The following is a 19979-nucleotide window of genomic DNA, read 5'->3' as shown; positions in this document are numbered from 1 at the left end:
TTTCAGTCTCACTATCATTTGAATTAAACGTGGCAGTGTGGGACCCAACTCTTGGGGGGGGGGGTGTCTATGTAGTGACTGAAGTTTCACCTTTTGTCAGGGTTCTCATTGTGTCACAGTTGACACTTGCAAAATGTTTCTTGCGTGTAGGACAAGGCAGCTGTGTAAGCAGACCATCTTACTTGTTTGAGCTTGTACCTGTTAGGTGGCTCCATGGCACCTCGTCGCTGCCTTTACAAGTCTGGCCTAAGCACAAAGAAATGATTTCTTGATTCCCTTAGCTTGAAAGGAAATCTGAGCTGAGTGAGCACTTACAGTATCCAAAGTTTTATTTTATAAGGTTGATTCTCTTGTAGTTACTGTATTTTTATTTCCTTAAGTGTTTAATAAAGCTGATTTGAAAAGTTCCCATCAGGGACTATTTCAATAAAACAAACTACACGGATTCTTCTGGAGTGAGTCCATCCAACCCCAAATTCATCTTAATCTGTATTTACACGAATCATAGGTAAAATTATTCATCTGTACTCCTGGCCCTGAGTCATCAAGTGATGAGTCAAGTTTATCCTCCATGTAATCCCAAAACAGTATAATATTTTGGGAGGAGAAATTTTTATAATTCTTACAGGAAAAAAATAATGATTCAGTTAGCACATTCAGTGTTTCAGGATTTAAATGTTATCCTTTTCATTTAATAAATTTGAGCAGCTAATTTCCTTAGAGGTACCAGGTAATTGACGTGTCTCCCTTTTGCTTTGCCCTGAGCTTCTTGATATTAGCAAACCATTAAATAGGCCTTGGCAATCCTGGACTAACTGGACTTTGGTGTGTCAGCACATTGTCATGTGGAGGCTTACTGTTTTTCTACTCTGCCTCTCCCTTAGTTGCATGGGGAGATAGACAACATAATTTACATCTAATTTTTATACATTAATTTCAGGGGATACTTCATATTTGATGAAACACGATATATACTTGTTTCGCATTTATCTTGGGTTTTGTGATTGATTTCACGAATTCTTGGAACTGTTCATTCTTAGAAAAAGATACAAGTTAATGTAAAATGCCTTGGGGTACCTGACGTCAGGTGCTCAGTGCTGGGCAGTGTTCTAAGTAACTTTACTTACATACCCTGACTTGTTTAAACAGTGCAACGAGGTAAGTAATGTTAATCCAGCCAATCCAGTTAATCGAACTAATCACTGGTTCTCAACTAGAGGCAGTTTTATCCCACAGAGGACATTAGACAACATCTGGAAACATTTTTGGTTGTCACATCTTGGCAGGGTTGGCAAGAAGGGATGCAACTGGCATCTAGTGGGTAGGGGTCCGGGGTGCTGCTCAACATCCTCTGGTGAACAAGTCAGCCCTCCACATCCACACATTACTTGGCTCAAAATTTCAGTAGTGCTTTTGCTGAGAAATCCTGCTTTATGCATTTCTATTTTGTGTACATCTTTCCATGTTAGCACATACATTTAGTACCTTAAACATTTTTTTTAATGTTTTTATTTTTATATTTTATTAAAATTTTTTAAAAATTTATTTTGAGAAAGTGTGCGTGCAAGATGGGGAGGAGTGGAGAGAGAGGGAGAAAGAATCCGAAGCAGGCTCTAGGCTCTGAGCTGTCAGCACAGACCCTGACGCAAGGCTCAAACTCATGAACTGTGAGACCATGACCTAAACCGAAGTCAGATGCTCAACCAACTGAGCCACCCAGGTACCCCTTAATGTTTATTTCTGAGAGAGTACAAGAGGGGGAGGGGCAGAGAGAGTGGGAGACTGAGGATTTGAAGTGGACTCTGTACTGACAGCAGAGAGCCTGATGGGGAGCTCGAACTCACCAACTGGGAGATCATGACCTGAACCAAAGTCAGATGCTTAAGAGACTGAGCCACCCAGGTGCCCTTACATTTAATCTTTTTAATGGCTTAGTAAATATAGTAGTGTCTGTGTCTATCTTTGTTTGGGTTGTTATAACAGAATACCATGCACTGGGTGGTTTAAACGTTTATTTCTCATATATCTGGAGGCTGGGAAGTCCAGGGTTAAGGTGCTGGCAGATCTAATTTCTGGTGAGGCCTCCCTTTCTGGTCTGCAGAACACCCTATTCTCATTGTGTCCACACATGGCCTGAAGAAGGGAAGCAAGCTCTCTTCTCTCTCATGATGGTGTTCATCCCAACACAGGGCCTCCACTCAGCCTAATTGCCTCCCAGAGCATCTATCTCCAAATACCTTTAACATAGGGCATTTGGGTTTGAAGACAGGAATTTTGTGAGAGACACAAACTTCTCTTTTGATGAACGTTTAAGTATATTTCTTTTTTCCCCCTAAACTATATCACTTAAATAGGAGTATGTGTGTGTGTGTATATATATGCACATTTGTGTACAAGTGCATGTTTGTTCAGAATTTCTATAGGGTAAGGTCTTAACGAGGTATTTGGCATTAAACATAAAAACTCTATATTGCGAAGTTGTTCCTCTTTCCCCCAGAAAAGTTGTGTTGTTTTGCTGGATCTTAAAAGTGTGATGATATTCCGCTGGACAGGCAAAGAGGAAAGGCTTTCCAAGTGGAAGGTAAGTACATCGGCATAGAAGTAGGAAACTCTTAGTGTGAGGTGAACTGTGGGTTGTCTTAATTGAATTTAGGGTCAGAGTGGCAGGAGGCAGGGCAGACTACTAAATAAAAACACTTATTTTGAAAATGATCATTTTATTTACAAATAATTTCTTCCTTCTGATGTGATCAATATCACTTAAAATAATTTTCATATCCAATAGTTTTTACATGATATAAAAAGTATACAATGAAAAAATTACCTGTTGCGTATAAGAGAGGCAACATAGATCCAAACAGACAAAACGTTTTTGGGGTATGGGTGGATGTATACTGCTAAAGCAAATTCAACATTTGGAACATCAATATTATGTACTCCAGTGCTATACACTGCTTCAATTAAAGGCTTCAGTTCAGAATAGGGCATGTGAAGGGGAAATCCAGAGAACTGAAGGGGAAAAAAAAACAACAACAACCAAGATTTGTAGTTATTAGCGAAGCTTGAAGATTCCATTGTATTTTTTCTCCATATAAACATAGGCAATTCTTAATTTTCTTGTCTACTGCATCTCCAAGTCATTTATGTAATTCTGCTTTTCTATTCAACTATACATTAGCAATACAGAAAACGGAGAGGGGGCAGATGGTGTGTTTGTTTGTTTGTTTGTTTACTTCCTAGTGTATTGGTGTGTAAGACAGCTGTTAGCACCCAGCCACCCTCCACTTCCTTTCCCTCTGCCTGGTAGCCCCGAGTTTGTGTGGTAACCCATGTAATTCCAGGGACCTGGGTTCCGCTAGTCCGCACTCTGTCCCTGTGGCCACACTGATCTATCAAAGTGAGTCTCAGGAAACTGGGTAGGAATGAGGGCACACAGATGCTGTCTCTTGCCCTGGACAGTATGTGTGCAGATGGGAGTCCTGGCCTGGAGCCGTTCCCCTATTTGATACCATGAAAAAAAGTGAGCCCAAGGACGGTGCCTTCTCATGGAGGAGGGCAGGGTGGAAAGACTTAGAGAAGAGTGGTACACCCCAAAGCTGTGACCAGTAAGCCAATAAATTCTTTTCACTGCTCAAAACTGTTTGAATTAAGTTTTTTGTTCCTTGAAGACATCCTGAAAACCTGGTTTTAGTGAATAGAATTGAATGTCCAACTTGTCTTCATGCTGTTTAGCCAACAAGGTTTACCGGTTTGGTTTGAGACTGCTCTCTGGGTCTTATTCTCCCGCTGTAGGATGTGAACACAGCACTACTGCCAGGCAGGCGGGCACACGGATTTATTACTGAGAATGTTTTTTAGCATTGACAAGCAGTTAGTATAAAATCCTCTCCTTTTAAAAGAGATCAAGAGTGGTTGGTTTCACCTTTATGCACAGTTGAGCCCAATAGGATTTAGCCAGATATTTTAATTGTATTTAATGCATTTTATTTAAGGTAGTTTTCATTGCATACTCTCAGCATTTTCGGTTTATAGAGGCATTTTGCTGTTTAACAATAACTTAAATTACTGAGATGTGAACTTTTCATTACATCCTTTAGCCTATGCTGCTACGTCTATGAACTTTGGAGAGCAAAGTTGGGATTTGATTCCAAAAATCCATTACCAAGCAATTTCCATTTGAAATGCAATCTACAGGGTCAGTTTGGAGCCACTGCACTTACCCGGTAGTCTCCCAGCTGCTTGAGCAGCTCTCCTCTGTGGTCGTCTTCTACGTCTTCTCCTCGGCTTCTCTCTAACAGAGGCAGGAAGTGCCGTAGCGCCGAGGTGCAGTACCTGTTCCACCTGGTCAGATGGCGTGGCCTCCAGTCCATGATTTTCTCTCTGAGTATTTTTTCAATCCTGTTTATAAAAAAGAAACTCCATCTTTTGCTGATTTGGCTTTTGTCAACAAAGATACAGTTTGTACGCGGTGGGGATTCCGGTGAAATGGTCACTCAGTAGGCATGTTTATGTTGAAAGCTTTCAGTATCTGTAGGGCTTATTAATGCCGCATATTGATTCTTTACCCTGTGCTGTGACTTCTGTTTACGAGGATTGTTTTTCTAAATTGCCTTGAAACTGTTTTCAGAATGTCCAACATCACTAAACTTTACATGCTACAGATCAGTACCTGTCATATTAGCTAAAAGCAGGATACCAAAAATTAAGTTTCAAACACAATAAAAGAAACTAGCTATCATTTATTGAGCTTTTTTTTTTTTTTTTTTTACAATTTTATTTAATCCTAACAGTGACTTGGGGCGCCTGGGTGGCTCAGTCGGTTAAGTGTCCGACTTCGGCTTGGGTCATGATTTTGCGGTCCCTGAGTTCGAGCCCCATGTCGGGCTCTGTGCTGACAGCTGGTAGCCTGGAACTGCTTCGTATTGGGTCTCCCACTCTCTGTGCTTCTACCCCACTCATGCTCTGTCTCTCTCTCAAAACGTAATAGTAATTCTAACAGTGACTCTCCGAGCAGATATTGTCCTCATTTTACTTACCTGGGGACAGTCTGAAGTAGGATAAGTGACTTGACAATGGCAAGGGAGTTGGGGTTTGAGTCGAAACCCTGTGAATTCTAAAGCCTCCTGTGCATCCCTAACCAAACACAGATTTAGGGGACCAGTCAGCTCCCCACTGCTTGGTAACTCTAGGACCCACTTCTCATTTGGCACATTATACATATTTTTGTTCTGGGTTTCAAGATGGTTTGAGCAAGAAAGTATGGGTGAATTGCTATGCACTTCATCAATATTGGAGAAATAAATGATGTGGGTTCAATTAATGTAGTATCCTGATACTATCAGAAGAAAGAAAAAAGACTTTTGGGGGAATTAGTTGTTCTAGGTGGGGATCTCCAGTAAGGCTTTACTTAAAATTTGAAATTGAGAATAAATTGGTGTCTTCTAGTAATAATAGCTTAAAAAGAGTCACAGTTATTCTCATGTATATTTACACAGCTTGATACAGTAGAAAGAGCACACAGACGTTGAAATCAGAAAGATCTGGCTGGCCTCAGAGCCCCCTCTAACATTTAACAAGTATGTTGACTTCTCTGAACCTCGGTTTCCACATTTGCAAAACTGGAAGAATAAATTCTGTTTTATAGGGTTATGAGGATTATCCAGACTTAATATAATTAAATCTAATATTATTGGGACCAGCCTTCTGCATGTGTTAGGTTTATAAACTAGCTGAACTTCAGTAAGCCCCTAATTGGACAAAAGAGGCATATTTTAAGCTGAGGATTATGACATGTCTGAGCAAGAACCATAATAACATGATGCTGAGCTCTAATCTGATGTAAAGTTATGGAAAACCACCTGTCATTCCTGGAGCTCACTTCTGTTTGTTCCACACCATGCTGATGTGAATGCCCCCCTTTGAGCTGTGGGATTCGGAGATCACATCTGTATTTGGTATCTTTCTATAAACATGAATGAAGGTTTAACTGCTCGGGTTATTGATCCAGGCTGAGAACTGTTTAGTTTGGTATTAACACTCCTAGTGACAGATCGCGTGTGGGTTTATGGGTACTGTATGACCTGTCTTGTAGCTCAGCTGTGGCCGCTTTGTCTGTGCGCTGGTAGATTAGTTCTTCTGGCTACAAAAGAGGAAAGAAAAACACTTAATTTGAATAGCTCGACATCCTTTTCTAAATATTTTTAAAGAAATGATGAAATCTCAGACTTTCAGATACAGAGGATAGTATAATGGATGCCAATGGACCCATGACCCACCTAAGTACAATATCACAAATAAATTATAGAGCTGTTTGTTTCTTTCTCAATTTCATCTCAATTTCATCTCCTTTCTGTCTCACCACAGAAGTAACTATGACCTGAATTTGTTTTTTAGCACTTTGATTTTACAACTACTGTGTGCCAGGTATTTTTACAGGTGATGGGTATACAGCTATGAATAAAAATCCCTGCCTCCTGATGTCTTCATCACGCCTGATGGAAACAGGCAAGTTAATACGATGTATTCATGATTTTTTCACAGATCTGTATATCCCCGAACAATGTGTTGTTATGGTTTGGGTATTTTCTAAACTTTACGTGATAGTTTTTGTTTGTTTGTTTTTTAAGTATAGTTGACACACAGTGTTACATGAGTGATTGGGCAAGTCAGTTTATGCAGTAGTTTTATACTGTGAATATGCAGCCTGCCTTTCCTCCCTTACCATTACATTTAGAGATAATACCATGCATATTTTTAGAGTGCTAATAAGAGTTATTAATGCTGAATCGTTCGTTAACTACTATAAAATATTCCATTATGTACCCTACATATTTTATCCCTTCTGTAATTCCAGTTATTTTAGGCTATTAGAGTCTTTCTATGAAAACAGTCTTTTCTATATCACCTTGTACACATGGAAGAATTTCTCTGGGGTACTGTTTTTTTTTTTTTTTTTTTTTTTGGAATGGTCTGGATCACAGTAAAAAATATACTTTGTACTGTACACTCTCCATACACACACACACACGTAAGTATATAGCTAACAAATTAAAGGTATTAGTAAACAATTTTCATCGTTACTACTTACAATATTATTACTGGCCAGGACCCTCTAAATTAATTTTATGGGCACCTAGTGGCTCATGCCCTGCACTTTGATTTCATGCTTTAATAGCACTTGTAAAATCTGATCAATTTAGTGAATTGAGTCCAGCATTTAAAAAATTAAGTAGAATATATTTTGTGGTACTTTTATGTCCTGAGGCTCATTATATCAAAACTGTTTTTTTCACATATGTATATAACTGTTCATGATATGGTGGTAATTTATTATTATGAGTTGGACTCAACTAAGTTTGAAAAACATTTTTAACTGAGTATCCAGAAATAGAATTAAGGGTCAAAAAATACCTGGTTACCGAGTAGAATGATTTCAAATTCCTCACTTTTCTTTGTCTATATTGTTAATAGAAGAATTATACCTGAACACTGGAAAGGCCAGGATATGGCAGACTTCGTGAAAAGAAAGATTTCCATAGCTTGGGCTTGGCGACATCAAAATTTATCCGTAGTGGAGAGTCATGTCGTTGAATATTAAACCAAATCTAAAGAAGACAAGACTAACTTAGCATATATGGCAGCAGATCTATATACACGTGTGGGTGTATGTATGTGTAGAGGAAGTAGAAAGACAGCAAGAGAACATGCACATTTTTGGCATACTTTGATTTGGAAAACCAGCATGCATTTTATAATCAGACATCATAAAATTGTCATTGGCCATTTTTCACATTTTTATATCTGAAGTTGAGGTGTGCCTTACGTTCATTGTAGGTTGATGAAATAAGATGGTTCCTGAGAAGAAAATTAAAACTTTTTGGGAGAAAGTAGATAAGGCTACTCTTCTCAGGCTGGCTTTTCCCAACTCTGTACCTCCTAGCCTCCTAACTGATTACACGTGTACCTCTTTGCTTCCACAGCACTCAGCAATCTCTGAATAGCCCCTGTCTTGGGGTTGAGGCATGCAGCATATTGGTTCTGGAGCCAGGCGATTTGTACTTGAATTCTGGCCCCGATATTAGTACTAACTGTGTGACCTTGGATGATTTCTTTAACTTCTGCGTACCTCTGTTTCCTCCTTTATAAAGCTGGGCAGTAGTACCCACCTCATAAGACTGCTGAGGAGATGAAATCAGTTATCTATTTATACCTCTTAGAACAATGCTTGTTACATAGTAGGTCCTCAATAGTTATTTGCTAATTTATTATTATTAGTGTGTCACACTGTTTAATAATTGCCTACATCTGCCTCCTCACTAGATATTACATTGTTGTCTTAAGCACATTTGCCACGTGCTTTGTTCACTATCTTTAGCATATAGCATAGCTTCTTGCATATAGTAGGCATATTCAATGACTGTGTGTATGAGTGGTAAGTTTGTCCATTCAACATATTTATCAAGTATCTTATACATGTAGGCTCAGTTTCAGTCACTAGGAATAAAATAGTGAATGAAATGGAGTTCTGCCCTTTCGCAGTAGCTAGTGAGAAGATAGTGTGAACAAATAAGTAAATATATGGGATTATCAAGATGTTACATGATGTAGCAGATTGTATCATTGACCTCAGTTCTTTACCCCATCCTATACTCCCCCTCTTTGCCATGTTACTTTGTCTGCATTTCCTCCCACTGAAATGGTTGAGATGTATTTTCCTGCTCCTTGACTTTAGGCCAGTAGAATGAATGGGACAGAAGTGCCCTTGTGTAACTTCTGAGTCTAAGCTTAAGAGGCTTTGTGTGTTCCTGCTTGCCTTCTTGTGATTCTGCCGTTGTCACTGTTGAGTCCCAGAATAAACACACATGAAGCAGAGCTGTCCCAGCTGCCCCACAGATTCATGAGAATAGCTATCTGAAGCCATTTAGTTTGGGAATGGGATTTTACTATCTTTGCTGTGGCAACAGCTAACCGTACAAGACTAGAGAAAACTACATGGAAGAGATGAAACTTCAGGGTGGTGGACAGAGAAAGATGACCTGTGATCAGCAATGCAAGAGTTGAGAGACAATATTATGATGATATCCAGTAACGGGGAAGGTCATCTATGCAGAGGAAATAGCAAACGCAAAACCTGCTTGATGTGTTGAGGAACAGCAAGGACATTGGTAGCTTTGGAAGAGTGAGCAAGGTAGAGCGAGTAAGGGATGAGATCTGTGGAGGATGGAAGGTGGTGGGGTGTGATGTCAGTCAAGTCATAGGAAGCCTTGTGGATTATTTTAAAGATTTAGGTATTTGATTTTATTTTTTAAATTTTTGAAATTTTATTTATTTTTATTTTAAAATTTTTAAAATGTTTTATTTATTTCTGAGAGAGAGACAGCATGAGCAGGGGAGGGTCAGAGAGAGAGGGAGATACAGAATCCAAAACAGGCTCCAGGCTCTGAACTGGCTGTCAGCACAGAGCCTGACACAGGGCCCGAACCCATGAACTGTGAGATCATGACCTGAGCCGAAGTCGAACGCTCAGCCAACTGAGCCACTCAGGTGCCCCTATGTATTTGATTTTAGAGTGAGCTAGGAAGCCACTGGAGTATTTTAAGCAGAGGGGGTGACACAGTCTGCCTTCCATTTTAACTGCTGTTTTCAGACTAAACTGAAGGGGATAAGGGCAAGTAGTGAAGTTTCCCATTAGGAAGCTATTTTGAATAATCCAGATAAGAGCTACAGTAGCGTGGACAAAAACAGAAACAGTGAAATTGGTGAGCTATGGTCAGACTCTGGGTATACTATGAAGCCAATAGGATTTGCTAATGAATTGGATGTGGGAAAAAGAGGAATCAAAGGTGACCCCAAGGATTTTGGCCTAAGTAACTTCACTAAAGGAATCGCTATTTATTGAAATCAGACTGCAAAAGGAAATTGGAGTTCAGGTTTGGGCACATTAAGTTTGAGGTGTCTGACATCTATATGAAGATGTTGAAGACATAGTTGGAAATTTCAGTCTGAAGTTCTGGGAGCTAGGTGAGCTAGAGATACATTTAGAGACCATTGGCATATATATGTTCCTAGGGAGAAAATATAGATAGAAAAGATGTTTGATAAACTTAAGCTTCAAGGATCTGATTTTTCAAATTTGGAGTAATAAAAAAAAACGTTAAAGGATAGAAGTGTCAGTGATGTAGGATGATGCTTGGAATTCAAATCAAGGAATTGTTTTAAGTAGGCAGGGTCTTTAAGAATTACAGTTTGGCTGTTGGGTAGGGAATGTTCAGGAAAGTAGTGGGAAATAGCATTGGAAAAAGTTGAATTCAGATTATATAGGTCTTTGAACTCCAAGGCAAGAAGTTTACTCTTTACTCTGTACGTAGTGAGGTACTTCAATACTTTTTAAGCCATAGAATGATGAAGGTGAATGTTCAGAAACTTAATCAGGCATTCGTGTACCAAATAATGGATTGAATTGGAGAGATTATTTAGTTATTTACAGTAATGTAGGGTGAAACAATAATGGCATGGCCTGGGAAACAGAAGAGGTAGAACCTATATGATTTGGTATCTGTTAATAGGATTAAAATATGCAGAAGTAAGGGAGAGAGAAAACCGAGGACCATTCTGAGATGTGAATCTGGGTAATTGACATCCATAGAAACGGGAAGCCAGGAGGAGGAGCTGGTTTTGGAGACAAGGGGGAAATGATTTGAATTTTGGATGTGCCAAGTTTGAGATTTTGATAAAGCACTTGGGTGTCTTGCAGACAGCTGAAAATTCAGAATCCAAGGATTTTGGGGTTAGTGACAGGATTATAACTTCTCTGCCAGGGTAACCTAGATAGAACTACAATTAATAATGATAGGTGTGGTACTGCAAGAAATCTAAGTATAGAATCTTCGGGAACATCTACTTTTTAAGGGGTGGGGAGAAGAACCAGTGAAAGAAAACTAAGAAACTTGCAGAGAAAATGAAAAACCAAACAGTCCTTTATCTGTACACCAAGGAGGGTAAAGTGTTCTTTTCATGAAAAGAACATGTGACATAGAAAAGGAGAGGAGAATGAGAAATGAGAATAAACCATTGGATTTATTTATTCGTTAGGAAGACAATTGTACTTGTCAGAGTCAGGGGAAAAGGAACTAGATTTAAAAGGGCTAAAGTCTGAATGTACTGAGAATGTAGAAGTAGGGGATATAATTAGTAATTGAAGAATTTTGGAAGCAAAGGAAAGAGGGGCAATGGTACTTAAGGGTGTGTCCTGATTGGTGGAAGTGTACAAGCTCCCCTCCAAGATTTTGTGGGTTTGGTTCAGACTACTGTGATAAAGTGAGTATCGCAATAAGGCAAGTCAAATGAATATTTTGGTTCCCCATTGCATACGAGAGTTATGTTTATGCTATACTGGAGTCTATTAAATGTGTCATAGCATTATGCCTAAAGAAACAATGTATATACCTTAATTAAAAATGTTACTTAAAAATGCTAACCATCATCAGTGCTTTCAGCAAATTATAATCATTGACAACAGATCATCATAACAAATATAATAATAATGAAAAAGTTTGAAATATTGCAAGAATTACCAAAACATGACACAGAGACACAAAGCGAGGAAAATGCTATTGGAAAATGGCACTGACTGACTTGCCTGGCAAGGAGTTGCCACACACCCTCAATTTGTAAAAAACACAGTATTTGTGAATGTAATGGAGCTTCTTATTTCTTGAGGCAGGCCTGTGTTGCTATAAACTTCCCTCCTAGAATAGCGCTTAATGCATCCCAAAGACTTTATTCTTCATTTTCATATGTCTCCATATTTTTTAATTTCCTTAAAATTTTTTTTTAACTTTTATTTACTTTTTGAGAGACAGAGACAGAGTATGAGCTGGCGAGGGGCAGAGAGAGAGGGAGTCAGATTCTGAAGCAGGTTCCAGGCTCTAAGTTGTCAGCACAGAACCTGACACAGGGCTTGAACTCATGAGCCGTAAGATCATGGCCTGAGCTGCAGTTGGATGCTTAACTGACTGAGCCACCCAGGCACCCCTTTAATTTCTCCTTTGTTGTCATAGTTCCGTCATTCATTGTTTAGTAACATTTAGCTTGTATGTATTTGTGTTTTTTTCCAGATTTTTTTTTCTTGTGATTTCTAGTTGCATAACATTGTGGTCAGAAAAGATGCATCATATGATCTCAGTCTTTTTGAATCCATTAAGACTTGTTTTGTGGCCTCACATGATCTATCTTGGAGAAAGTTCCATGTGCATCTCCTGTTGTTTTTGGATAGAATCCTCTGTATATATGTTAGGTTCATCTGGCTTAACGTGTCATTCAAAACCACTGTTTCCTTGCTAATTTTCTCTTTGGATAATCTATCCATTGATATAAGTAGGGTGTTATAGTCCCCTACTATTATTGTATTGCTGTCATTTTTTTTTTCCTTTATGTCTGCTGATATTGCTTTATGTGTTAAGGTACTCCTATCTTGGTTGCATAGATATTTACAGCTGTTAAATCCTCTTCTTAGGCTCTTCCCTTTATCATTATGCAGTGTTCTTTGTCTCTTGTTATAGTCTTTGTTTTTTTGTTTTTAAGGGTTATAGCTCATTAAACAATACATGAGAAGTACTCCCTTTATTTTTTTTAAAACGTTTTAATATTTTTTATCTATTTCTGAGAGAGAGAGAGAGAGAGCGCGACAGCGTGAACAGGGGAGGGTCAGAGAGAGAGGGAGACACAGAATCTGAAACAGCCTCCAGGCTCTGTCAGCACAGAGCCCAATGTGGGGCTCGAACCCACGAATCTCAAGATCTTTACCTGAGCTGAAGTCAGACGCTTAACTGACTGAGCCACCCAGGTACCCCTATAGTCTTTGTTTTAAGGTTTATTTTGTCCAATATAAATATTACTACCCCAGCTTTCTTTTCATTTCCATTTGTATGGTAAATGTTTTTCCATCCTTTCCTTTCAGTCTTCATGCATCTGTCAGAAAAAAATCATTCGAGTATGCTTCCCCATTATATGTTATTTTTATGTTAGCTTCTAAAGAAACTAGAAAGAGAAGAACAAAAAAGTCCAAGGCCAGTATAAGGAAGGAAATAATAAAGATCAGAGCAGAAATAAACGAAAAAGACAAAAAAAGAAAGAAAAGAAAAAGGAAACTAGGAGGTGGTTCTTTGAAAAGATAAACAAAGAATTGATAAACCTCAAAAAAATTGATAACCAGACCCATCAAGAAAAAAACCCTCAAAATCAGAAGTGAAGGAGCAGAAAGAACTGACCACACAAATGATTTTAAGAGAATAGTATGAAAAATTATATACCAACAAACTGGACAACTCAGAATAAATGAATAAACTCCTAGAAATATATAATTTAAACTAAATCAGGAAGAAATAGAAACTTTGAGCATACTGATTACTAGCAATGAAAATGAATTAGTAATCAAAAAACTAACAAAAGTTTAGGACCAGGTGGCTTTGCAGGTGAATTCTACCAGACATTTAAAGAAGAGTTAATACTTAGTCTTTTCAAACTATTCCAAAAAATAGAAGAGGAAAGAAAGCTTCCAAATTCATTCTACAAGGTCAGCATTACCCTGATACCAAAATCAGACAGAGACACTACAAAAAGAGAAAACTACAGGCCAGTATCTCTGATGAACATAGATGCAAATGTTAATTGTACTTCAGTTAAAAAAAAAAAAACAAAAAACAACCACATCGGGGATGCATGCTCAAATTATTTTTCTGACAGATGCCTAAAGTTCGGAGACCACTAAGGTAGAGGATGATGATGAAAACAATGACAGAAGCTAGTCAAGAGTTGTCCTTGTTCGTTAGCTGCTTTACATTGGTCGTCTTGTTCACGGCTTACAACATTCTACAACGTAAGTGCTGCCATTGTTACCTCCATTTTACCAATGAAGAAGCTGGGGCTGGAAGACGTAAGAAACTTTCCCAAGCTCACACAGCTGTTAAGTGATGAAACTGAAGTTTAATCTCAGGCAGTCTGACTTCATAACTCCTGTTTTTAACCACTGTCTTATACAGTACCCTTCATAATTAAGTTTGTCTCCAAAACTGGGTGTAACCAGTGTCACCTGATGGTACTGGGACTCCCATCTTTAAAAAGGGAAAGGAGGGGCGCCTGGGTAGCTTAGTTGGTTAAGTGTCCGACTTTCGCTTAGGTCATGATCTCACGGTTCGTGGGTTCGAGCCCCGCGTCGGGCTCTGTGCTGACTGCCAGCTCAGAGCCTGGAGCCTGTTTCAGAGTCTGTGACTCCCTCTCTCTCTGACCCTCCCCTGCTCATGCTGTCTCTCTCCTAGAAATAAATAAAACATTTGAAAAAAAAAAATAAAAAGGGAAAGGAAGGGGGAATGAGGAGGGGAAAGAAGGAAGGAAGGATGGTTGGAAGGGAGGGACCCAGTTTTCCTAGGTGATAAATTTGTCTCACTTCGCTCTCAAAACACACTGAGGACAGACCCAGGACACAGACTCATGTCCTCTGCATCTGAGTTCTGTATTTTTTCTTTAACCTCATTTTGCTTCTCAGTGGATCAGGTGACTGATTCAACTAAGAGTTATTATTATTGTCACTGTGCTTGATCCTACATTTAACTGGTATATGTATATGATTATATACAAATTTTTTGATACATAAAATATTAAATCAGGTCAATAAAAAAAAAAGCCATCCAATAGTAATACTTACATTATCCGGACCTATTAAACAGCCCACACTCTTTAAGGGACAGAATGTATCAAATTGTCCATAAAAATGTCCACTGCAGGGATTCCATATTAAATAATGACTTTGCTCCCGAGTTAGGACATAGGCAGTTGGACCCTGAAGGAAAATAGTCATTAAAACAACTTCCAACTAATTATGCAATTGAAGTCAAGATTAGTTTGCACACACAGTTCATTATTTTAGTTGGACCCCTAATTTCTAAAATTCATGGCTAATGGTGGAAATTAGTTTGAAGTTCTAGGTTGCACTGGCTTTAAGAAATAAAATCAAATGTTCCTTCTTGCAAAATGCATGCATCTGCTAGTGCAGTGTAGTAGACCAAATAGGGATAATTGATTAAGTATTTAGAAGGGTAATGATTATGCCTAAATACTACATTAACTAGTATTTCATATACTTTTATAATTATGTAAATGCATAGAAGATGTTTTGAAAAACATACCTAACTGTTAACTGTGAATATACCTAGGGGGTGGGTGGGTTTGGAGTTTGGAGCCTGAAGAAGTACTTTAACTTTTTACTCAGAATACTTGAGTATTACTGGATTTTTTTTTTTATAGCGAACATTTATTCATTTACTGCTGCTGTATGGATTTCCTTTGATGTTCTCAATAGCCTTCTGAGGAAGGCAGGGTAAAAATGATCCTAGTTCCCTTAAAAGCTCAGAGTTGTAAATTGACTTGCTTAGAGCCACACAGCTCATGAGGAATAGGCAGACCCTTGAACTCAGGTCTTGTGACTTCCTTAGCATTGTGTTCTTTTCCTTTTACCAAGCTCTCTGGATGATAACAGTGGAGAATGAATTAGTTTTTCGGATGTGATCCTACCTGCCTAGTGGCAACTCGTGCTACTTAATTCCCAAGGATTCCTAGAGCCTTGTAGCCTCGTTTTGATATACTCTTTGGATAAACTGCTTCAATTCATGTGAATTTTCTAAACTTGTACCCCATATAACCCCAACGTGCCCCAAATTGAGGGATATTTGCAGTGGGCTGGGAAACAAACTCTCTCCAGTCTAATAAAATTAACAATAATAATGTCAAAATAGAGCTGCTAACATTCTCTTCTTTGCTCCTGTGGCTATCTGCTCAGCTCTGCTGTGCCTACTAGTTAGTAGCAGCTGCCTGAGGAAGCAGGGGGCATGAAAAGGGAGGTCTCTCACCTTGCCACACTTCTTCAGATCCCCTTCCCTCCTTAGCATGAGTAACACTAGATCACTAAGGGAATCAGAATTCTCAGTAACATGGGCAGGTGGGGGCTCATACTAAAAGGACAGAGTTAGGTGGGGCCGTTGAGTGGTAAAGGGTTCAGACTGGGAAAAAAAAAAAAAAAAAGGCCCTAATCTGAGGCATTGATCAGAGTCCAAGTACCCTTGTCTGATCAGTGGTTCTCTCTGCCCATAGTGGAATCTCTGGGCCACTTTCCTTGCAATTCAAAGGCTCGCTATGCAAGTTAGTACTGTTCATACTCTGGAATGTAACAGCCATGTTAGACAACTCCACTCGTCTGTGAGAGCAGCCTATGCGGTCTTACCTCAGGAATAGCACTGCCCATCACCAGCCAGGCCTTTTTACCCAGGGACAGAAAATAATTACATAGTAATACCGCATGCTCTTCTTCGTCTCCTGCCAGAAGATCAAGAAATTGCTGACAGGAAGAAAACAAAAATTACCGTTGTGTTGACTGATTGCTTCATTCTGGATTGGACATCCAGGAATTTTTCAAAAGTCACTGTTAAGGTTAGTGCCTTAAAGTATAAATAGAACTATTTTAAAAATCTTTTTCCACATTTTGATACTATGTCCTAAGTTCATTAAAAAAGAAAAACACAGAACACTTTTAGCAGACATGGTATTTTCTCTGACATCGATTACATGGATTTCTAGAATCAACACTATGGGTTGGGGAGACAAATTTCAAAGTTTTACTTTTCATTTTGAATTTATAGATGATAGCTCCCTGTGTGTTGAATGTGTTTTTCAAGATTTTTTTTTAAAGCAGTTTTAGGTTCACGGCAAAGTCAGGAAGAAATTTTCCATCTACCTCTGCCCCCACACACTATCAACATCTACCTACAGAGTGGTCTGATTGTTAACAGCTGAGAAACCTATAGTGCTAGGTCCTAATTACCCAGAGTCCACAGCTTATAGTAGGTTTCACTCTTGGTGTGGTACCTTCTGTGGGTTTTGACGAATGTGTAATGACATGTACCCATCACTAGAGAATCACAGAATTTTTACTGCCCTAAAAATCATTTGTATTCTGCTTAGTCATATCTCCCCTTGCCCCGCCCCCAAATTATTTTAAGCATATTGAGTACATTAACTCATTTAATTCTAGAATAAACCTTTGAGGGAAGTACTCACCTTCCAGTTTCATAGATGAGGAAATGGAAACACAAGCAAGGTAATACCTAGGAAATGGTAAAGCCAGTCTGGCTCTGCAGCACATGCATTATTCTGTTCTTTGTGTATTTTCTTTAGATGTTGAGATTATGGAAATGTTACCTCTAATATTGTCAACATTACATTGCCAAAATATACTGGGGAGCAAAAAATTTAAAGTGTACTTAAAAAAAAAAAGGTGTACATAAATTTCTTTGGTTTAGAGCTATCCTTAAAGGGCGTTGTATAATATAGTTTAATTTTATGCAAACACAGTACCACATGAGATTCAGAAGCAGAATACCTGTGATAATATATGTGTTTATGTCATACTTCCTAAGATCCTTTTAGATGTTATGTAACATACATGGATTGTAAATTCCATGAGGGCAGGGACCATGTTTATTTTGCACATAGCCACAATTTAGTACAGTGTCTGATATGTGATATGTAACAAGGAAATACATGTTGAATCAATAATGACATGGCATGCCATAAAAAGCCCATCAATTGTGGAATATGTCATTTCCAAGTGTAATATAGAGTGTAATTCTGATTTTTTTTAATGAAGAAAGCTGGGATATTGCTGAGGTAATGGAGGATAAATCAGTATTAAGACACTGGAAGTAGTTTTTTATTGTTATTTGTACAAATAACTAGTTTTTTAAATTTCTGAACTTGGGCAAATTGAACCAGAAAGACAAAATTCTTCGGAATTTAGCTCATCGTGCCAAACAGATGACCAAATGGATTTTTATAAGGACTAACGGATGTTGCAATTTAAAATTACACAAGCCTTTGGCCAATATTCTGTGAAGTCAGCTCAAACTAGTAAATCTGTGCGGGAGAACTACTTACGTCAGATGTGCTCCACAGGTCACAGATGCCAGCAAATGAAACAGTATCAGGCAAGAAAGGGATCAATGACACATATCGGGCCACCAGTTCCTGTTTAAACAGTAAATAATGAAACAGTTTCTGTTTAAAAAATTAATTTCTGATAAAATAGGAATCTACATATTCTACCTCATTTTCTTGCAAGAGTTCCATGTACCACAAACATTTCTGTGTGCAGAATGACACACGGGCTCACCGAATGCTCACTAAGCTAAGAGTTGTATTAACACCAACATCTCATCTCACCCTCTCCAGACATCCTACAAAGAAGGTCACTGTTGATATCCTTCTTTTACAGATCCAGACACTGGCTCCTAGGTCTCTTTGAAATGTTCTCTCTTTCCCCCCCTCTGCACTTCCTTACTTTCTGGTATAGGATGGCGTCCTACAATCACCTTGTATTTTCTCTGACCCAGTCCAAAAAGCAGACACTTCTCCAAGGAGCGTTTTAGAGGGTAATCGTTTCTAAGAAGCTCGAACATCTTCTCATATGCTTAATTGGCCTTTCAAGGTCACACTTCTCCGAATTTCTTTTTTGTTTGTTTTAAGGGAGAAAACTTGTATTGGCACACATTCCTTTCCTTGTTAAATTAACAGAGTGAAGCAGTGACTTTTAAACAGTTACAGCTGGTTTCTCCCAAATGAATTTCACCGTAGGAGGCTGGGTAGGCCAGTGGGGTCGTAACCGCCTCGTTGCTGTGAAGAGAGTGCCGTTCTTCCAGTTGCTACCCGTTCATTCACGTGACCAGCTGAGGTGCATAAAACATAAAACTTCTGTCTAACGAGGACTCAAGCCAAGAACGAGACCAGAAAGGATGAGCAACACTGCGAAGCTCAAGAGACGCAGGGGCCCTGGGAGAATGGCTTTCTCCAAAGGGCTGCCCCGCAACTTTTCCTCTCTGCCTGTTCCAGAGCCCGCAAGCTGCTTGCTTGGAAGAGTTGCCGGTGGTGAGAGTTTGTCTTGTCAGGCGCTCCGCTTTCTCTTCCTTTGGAAACCCTACGAACCTCCAGGTTTCTGTCCTCACTCTGGGTCCGCACGGATGGGGGGGGGGGGTGTGGAGGTGGCTGTGAGAGGAGGCGGGACAGCGGGCACTGCAGGCCGCACTGGCCTTTTGGGGGAAGGCCTCGCGATGCCTGCAGCGGTGGCTGGCGTGGTCTGCGTGTGCACTGTGACAGCAGCCCGCTGGACGGGCCGGGAGGTAGCGAGGCCTTGGACGTGTGTGCTTGGAAGAGCACTCTGAAGGTACACACGAGGTTGGGCCCAGACCCTCAGGCCCTGTCTGAAACCTTTCGTATCTTACCTGAACTCAAAGAATAAAAAGCATTCCTACCCTCTGTCTCATCGCCAGCCCGACTGGCTATATATTAGGGGAAAACAGGCCCTGGCTGGCAGGACCAGTCGCACTCTGAATTTCTGTTTCCGTATTTTGCACATCTTGTTACTGATTTGCAGGTGTTTTTAAAATACAGTCTAGTTGGTATTCTTTTGTCTGTTATATATGTTGTAAACACCTTATTTGTGGCTTGTCATTTCCTTTGTAGTGTCTCTTGAGAAACCCAAGTTCTCACCTTTTTTTTTAAGCTTATTATTTTTGAGAGAGAGAGAGAGAGAGAGCAAGTGAGCAGGGGAGGGGCAGAGAGAGAGAGAGAGAGAGGGAGAGAATCCCAGGCAGGCTCCTTGTCAGCCCAGAGCCTGACGTGGGGCTGTTTTAAGAACCATGAGCCGGGGCGCCTGGGTGGCTTAGTCGGTTAAGCGTCCGACTTTCGCTTAGGTCGTGATCTCACGGTTCGTGGGTTCGAGCCCCGCGTCAGGCTCTGTGCTGTACTACCGCCCCAGAGCCTGGAGCCTGTTTCAGAGTCTGTGACTCCCTCTCTCTCTGACCCTCCCCTGCTCACGCTGTCTCTCTCTCTCTCCTAGAAATAAATAAAACATAAAAAAAAAAAAATAAGGGGCGCTT

General features: G+C 39.6%; 1 protein-coding gene across 4 annotated transcripts in view; it reads right to left on the bottom strand.

Moving 5' to 3' along the window:
• Positions 1–2711: 2711 nt before the first annotated feature.
• The window catches only part of CC2D2A (coiled-coil and C2 domain containing 2A), a 132993-nt gene continuing 115725 nt past the window's right edge, over positions 2712–19979 (bottom strand). For all 4 annotated transcript variants that reach the window (XM_039241550.1, XM_039241554.1, XM_039241551.1 and 1 more), the window contains 7 exons: positions 17983–18072; positions 16274–16387; positions 14702–14836; positions 7482–7604; positions 6081–6139; positions 4221–4398; positions 2712–3009 (listed from right to left, as the gene is read on the bottom strand). In XM_039241550.1, the coding sequence (XP_039097481.1) occupies positions 2821–3009; positions 4221–4398; positions 6081–6139; positions 7482–7604; positions 14702–14836; positions 16274–16387; positions 17983–18072 (888 nt within the window). In that variant the 3' untranslated portion in view covers positions 2712–2820. The remainder of the gene's footprint in view (positions 3010–4220; positions 4399–6080; positions 6140–7481; positions 7605–14701; positions 14837–16273; positions 16388–17982; positions 18073–19979) is intronic.

The sequence above is a fragment of the Hyaena hyaena genome, unplaced genomic scaffold (assembly GCF_003009895.1).
Source record: "Hyaena hyaena isolate Hyena2069 unplaced genomic scaffold, ASM300989v1 scaffold_195, whole genome shotgun sequence".
Classification (NCBI taxonomy): Eukaryota; Metazoa; Chordata; class Mammalia; order Carnivora; family Hyaenidae; genus Hyaena; species Hyaena hyaena.
This window is presented reverse-complemented; position numbering and strand designations above follow the sequence as displayed.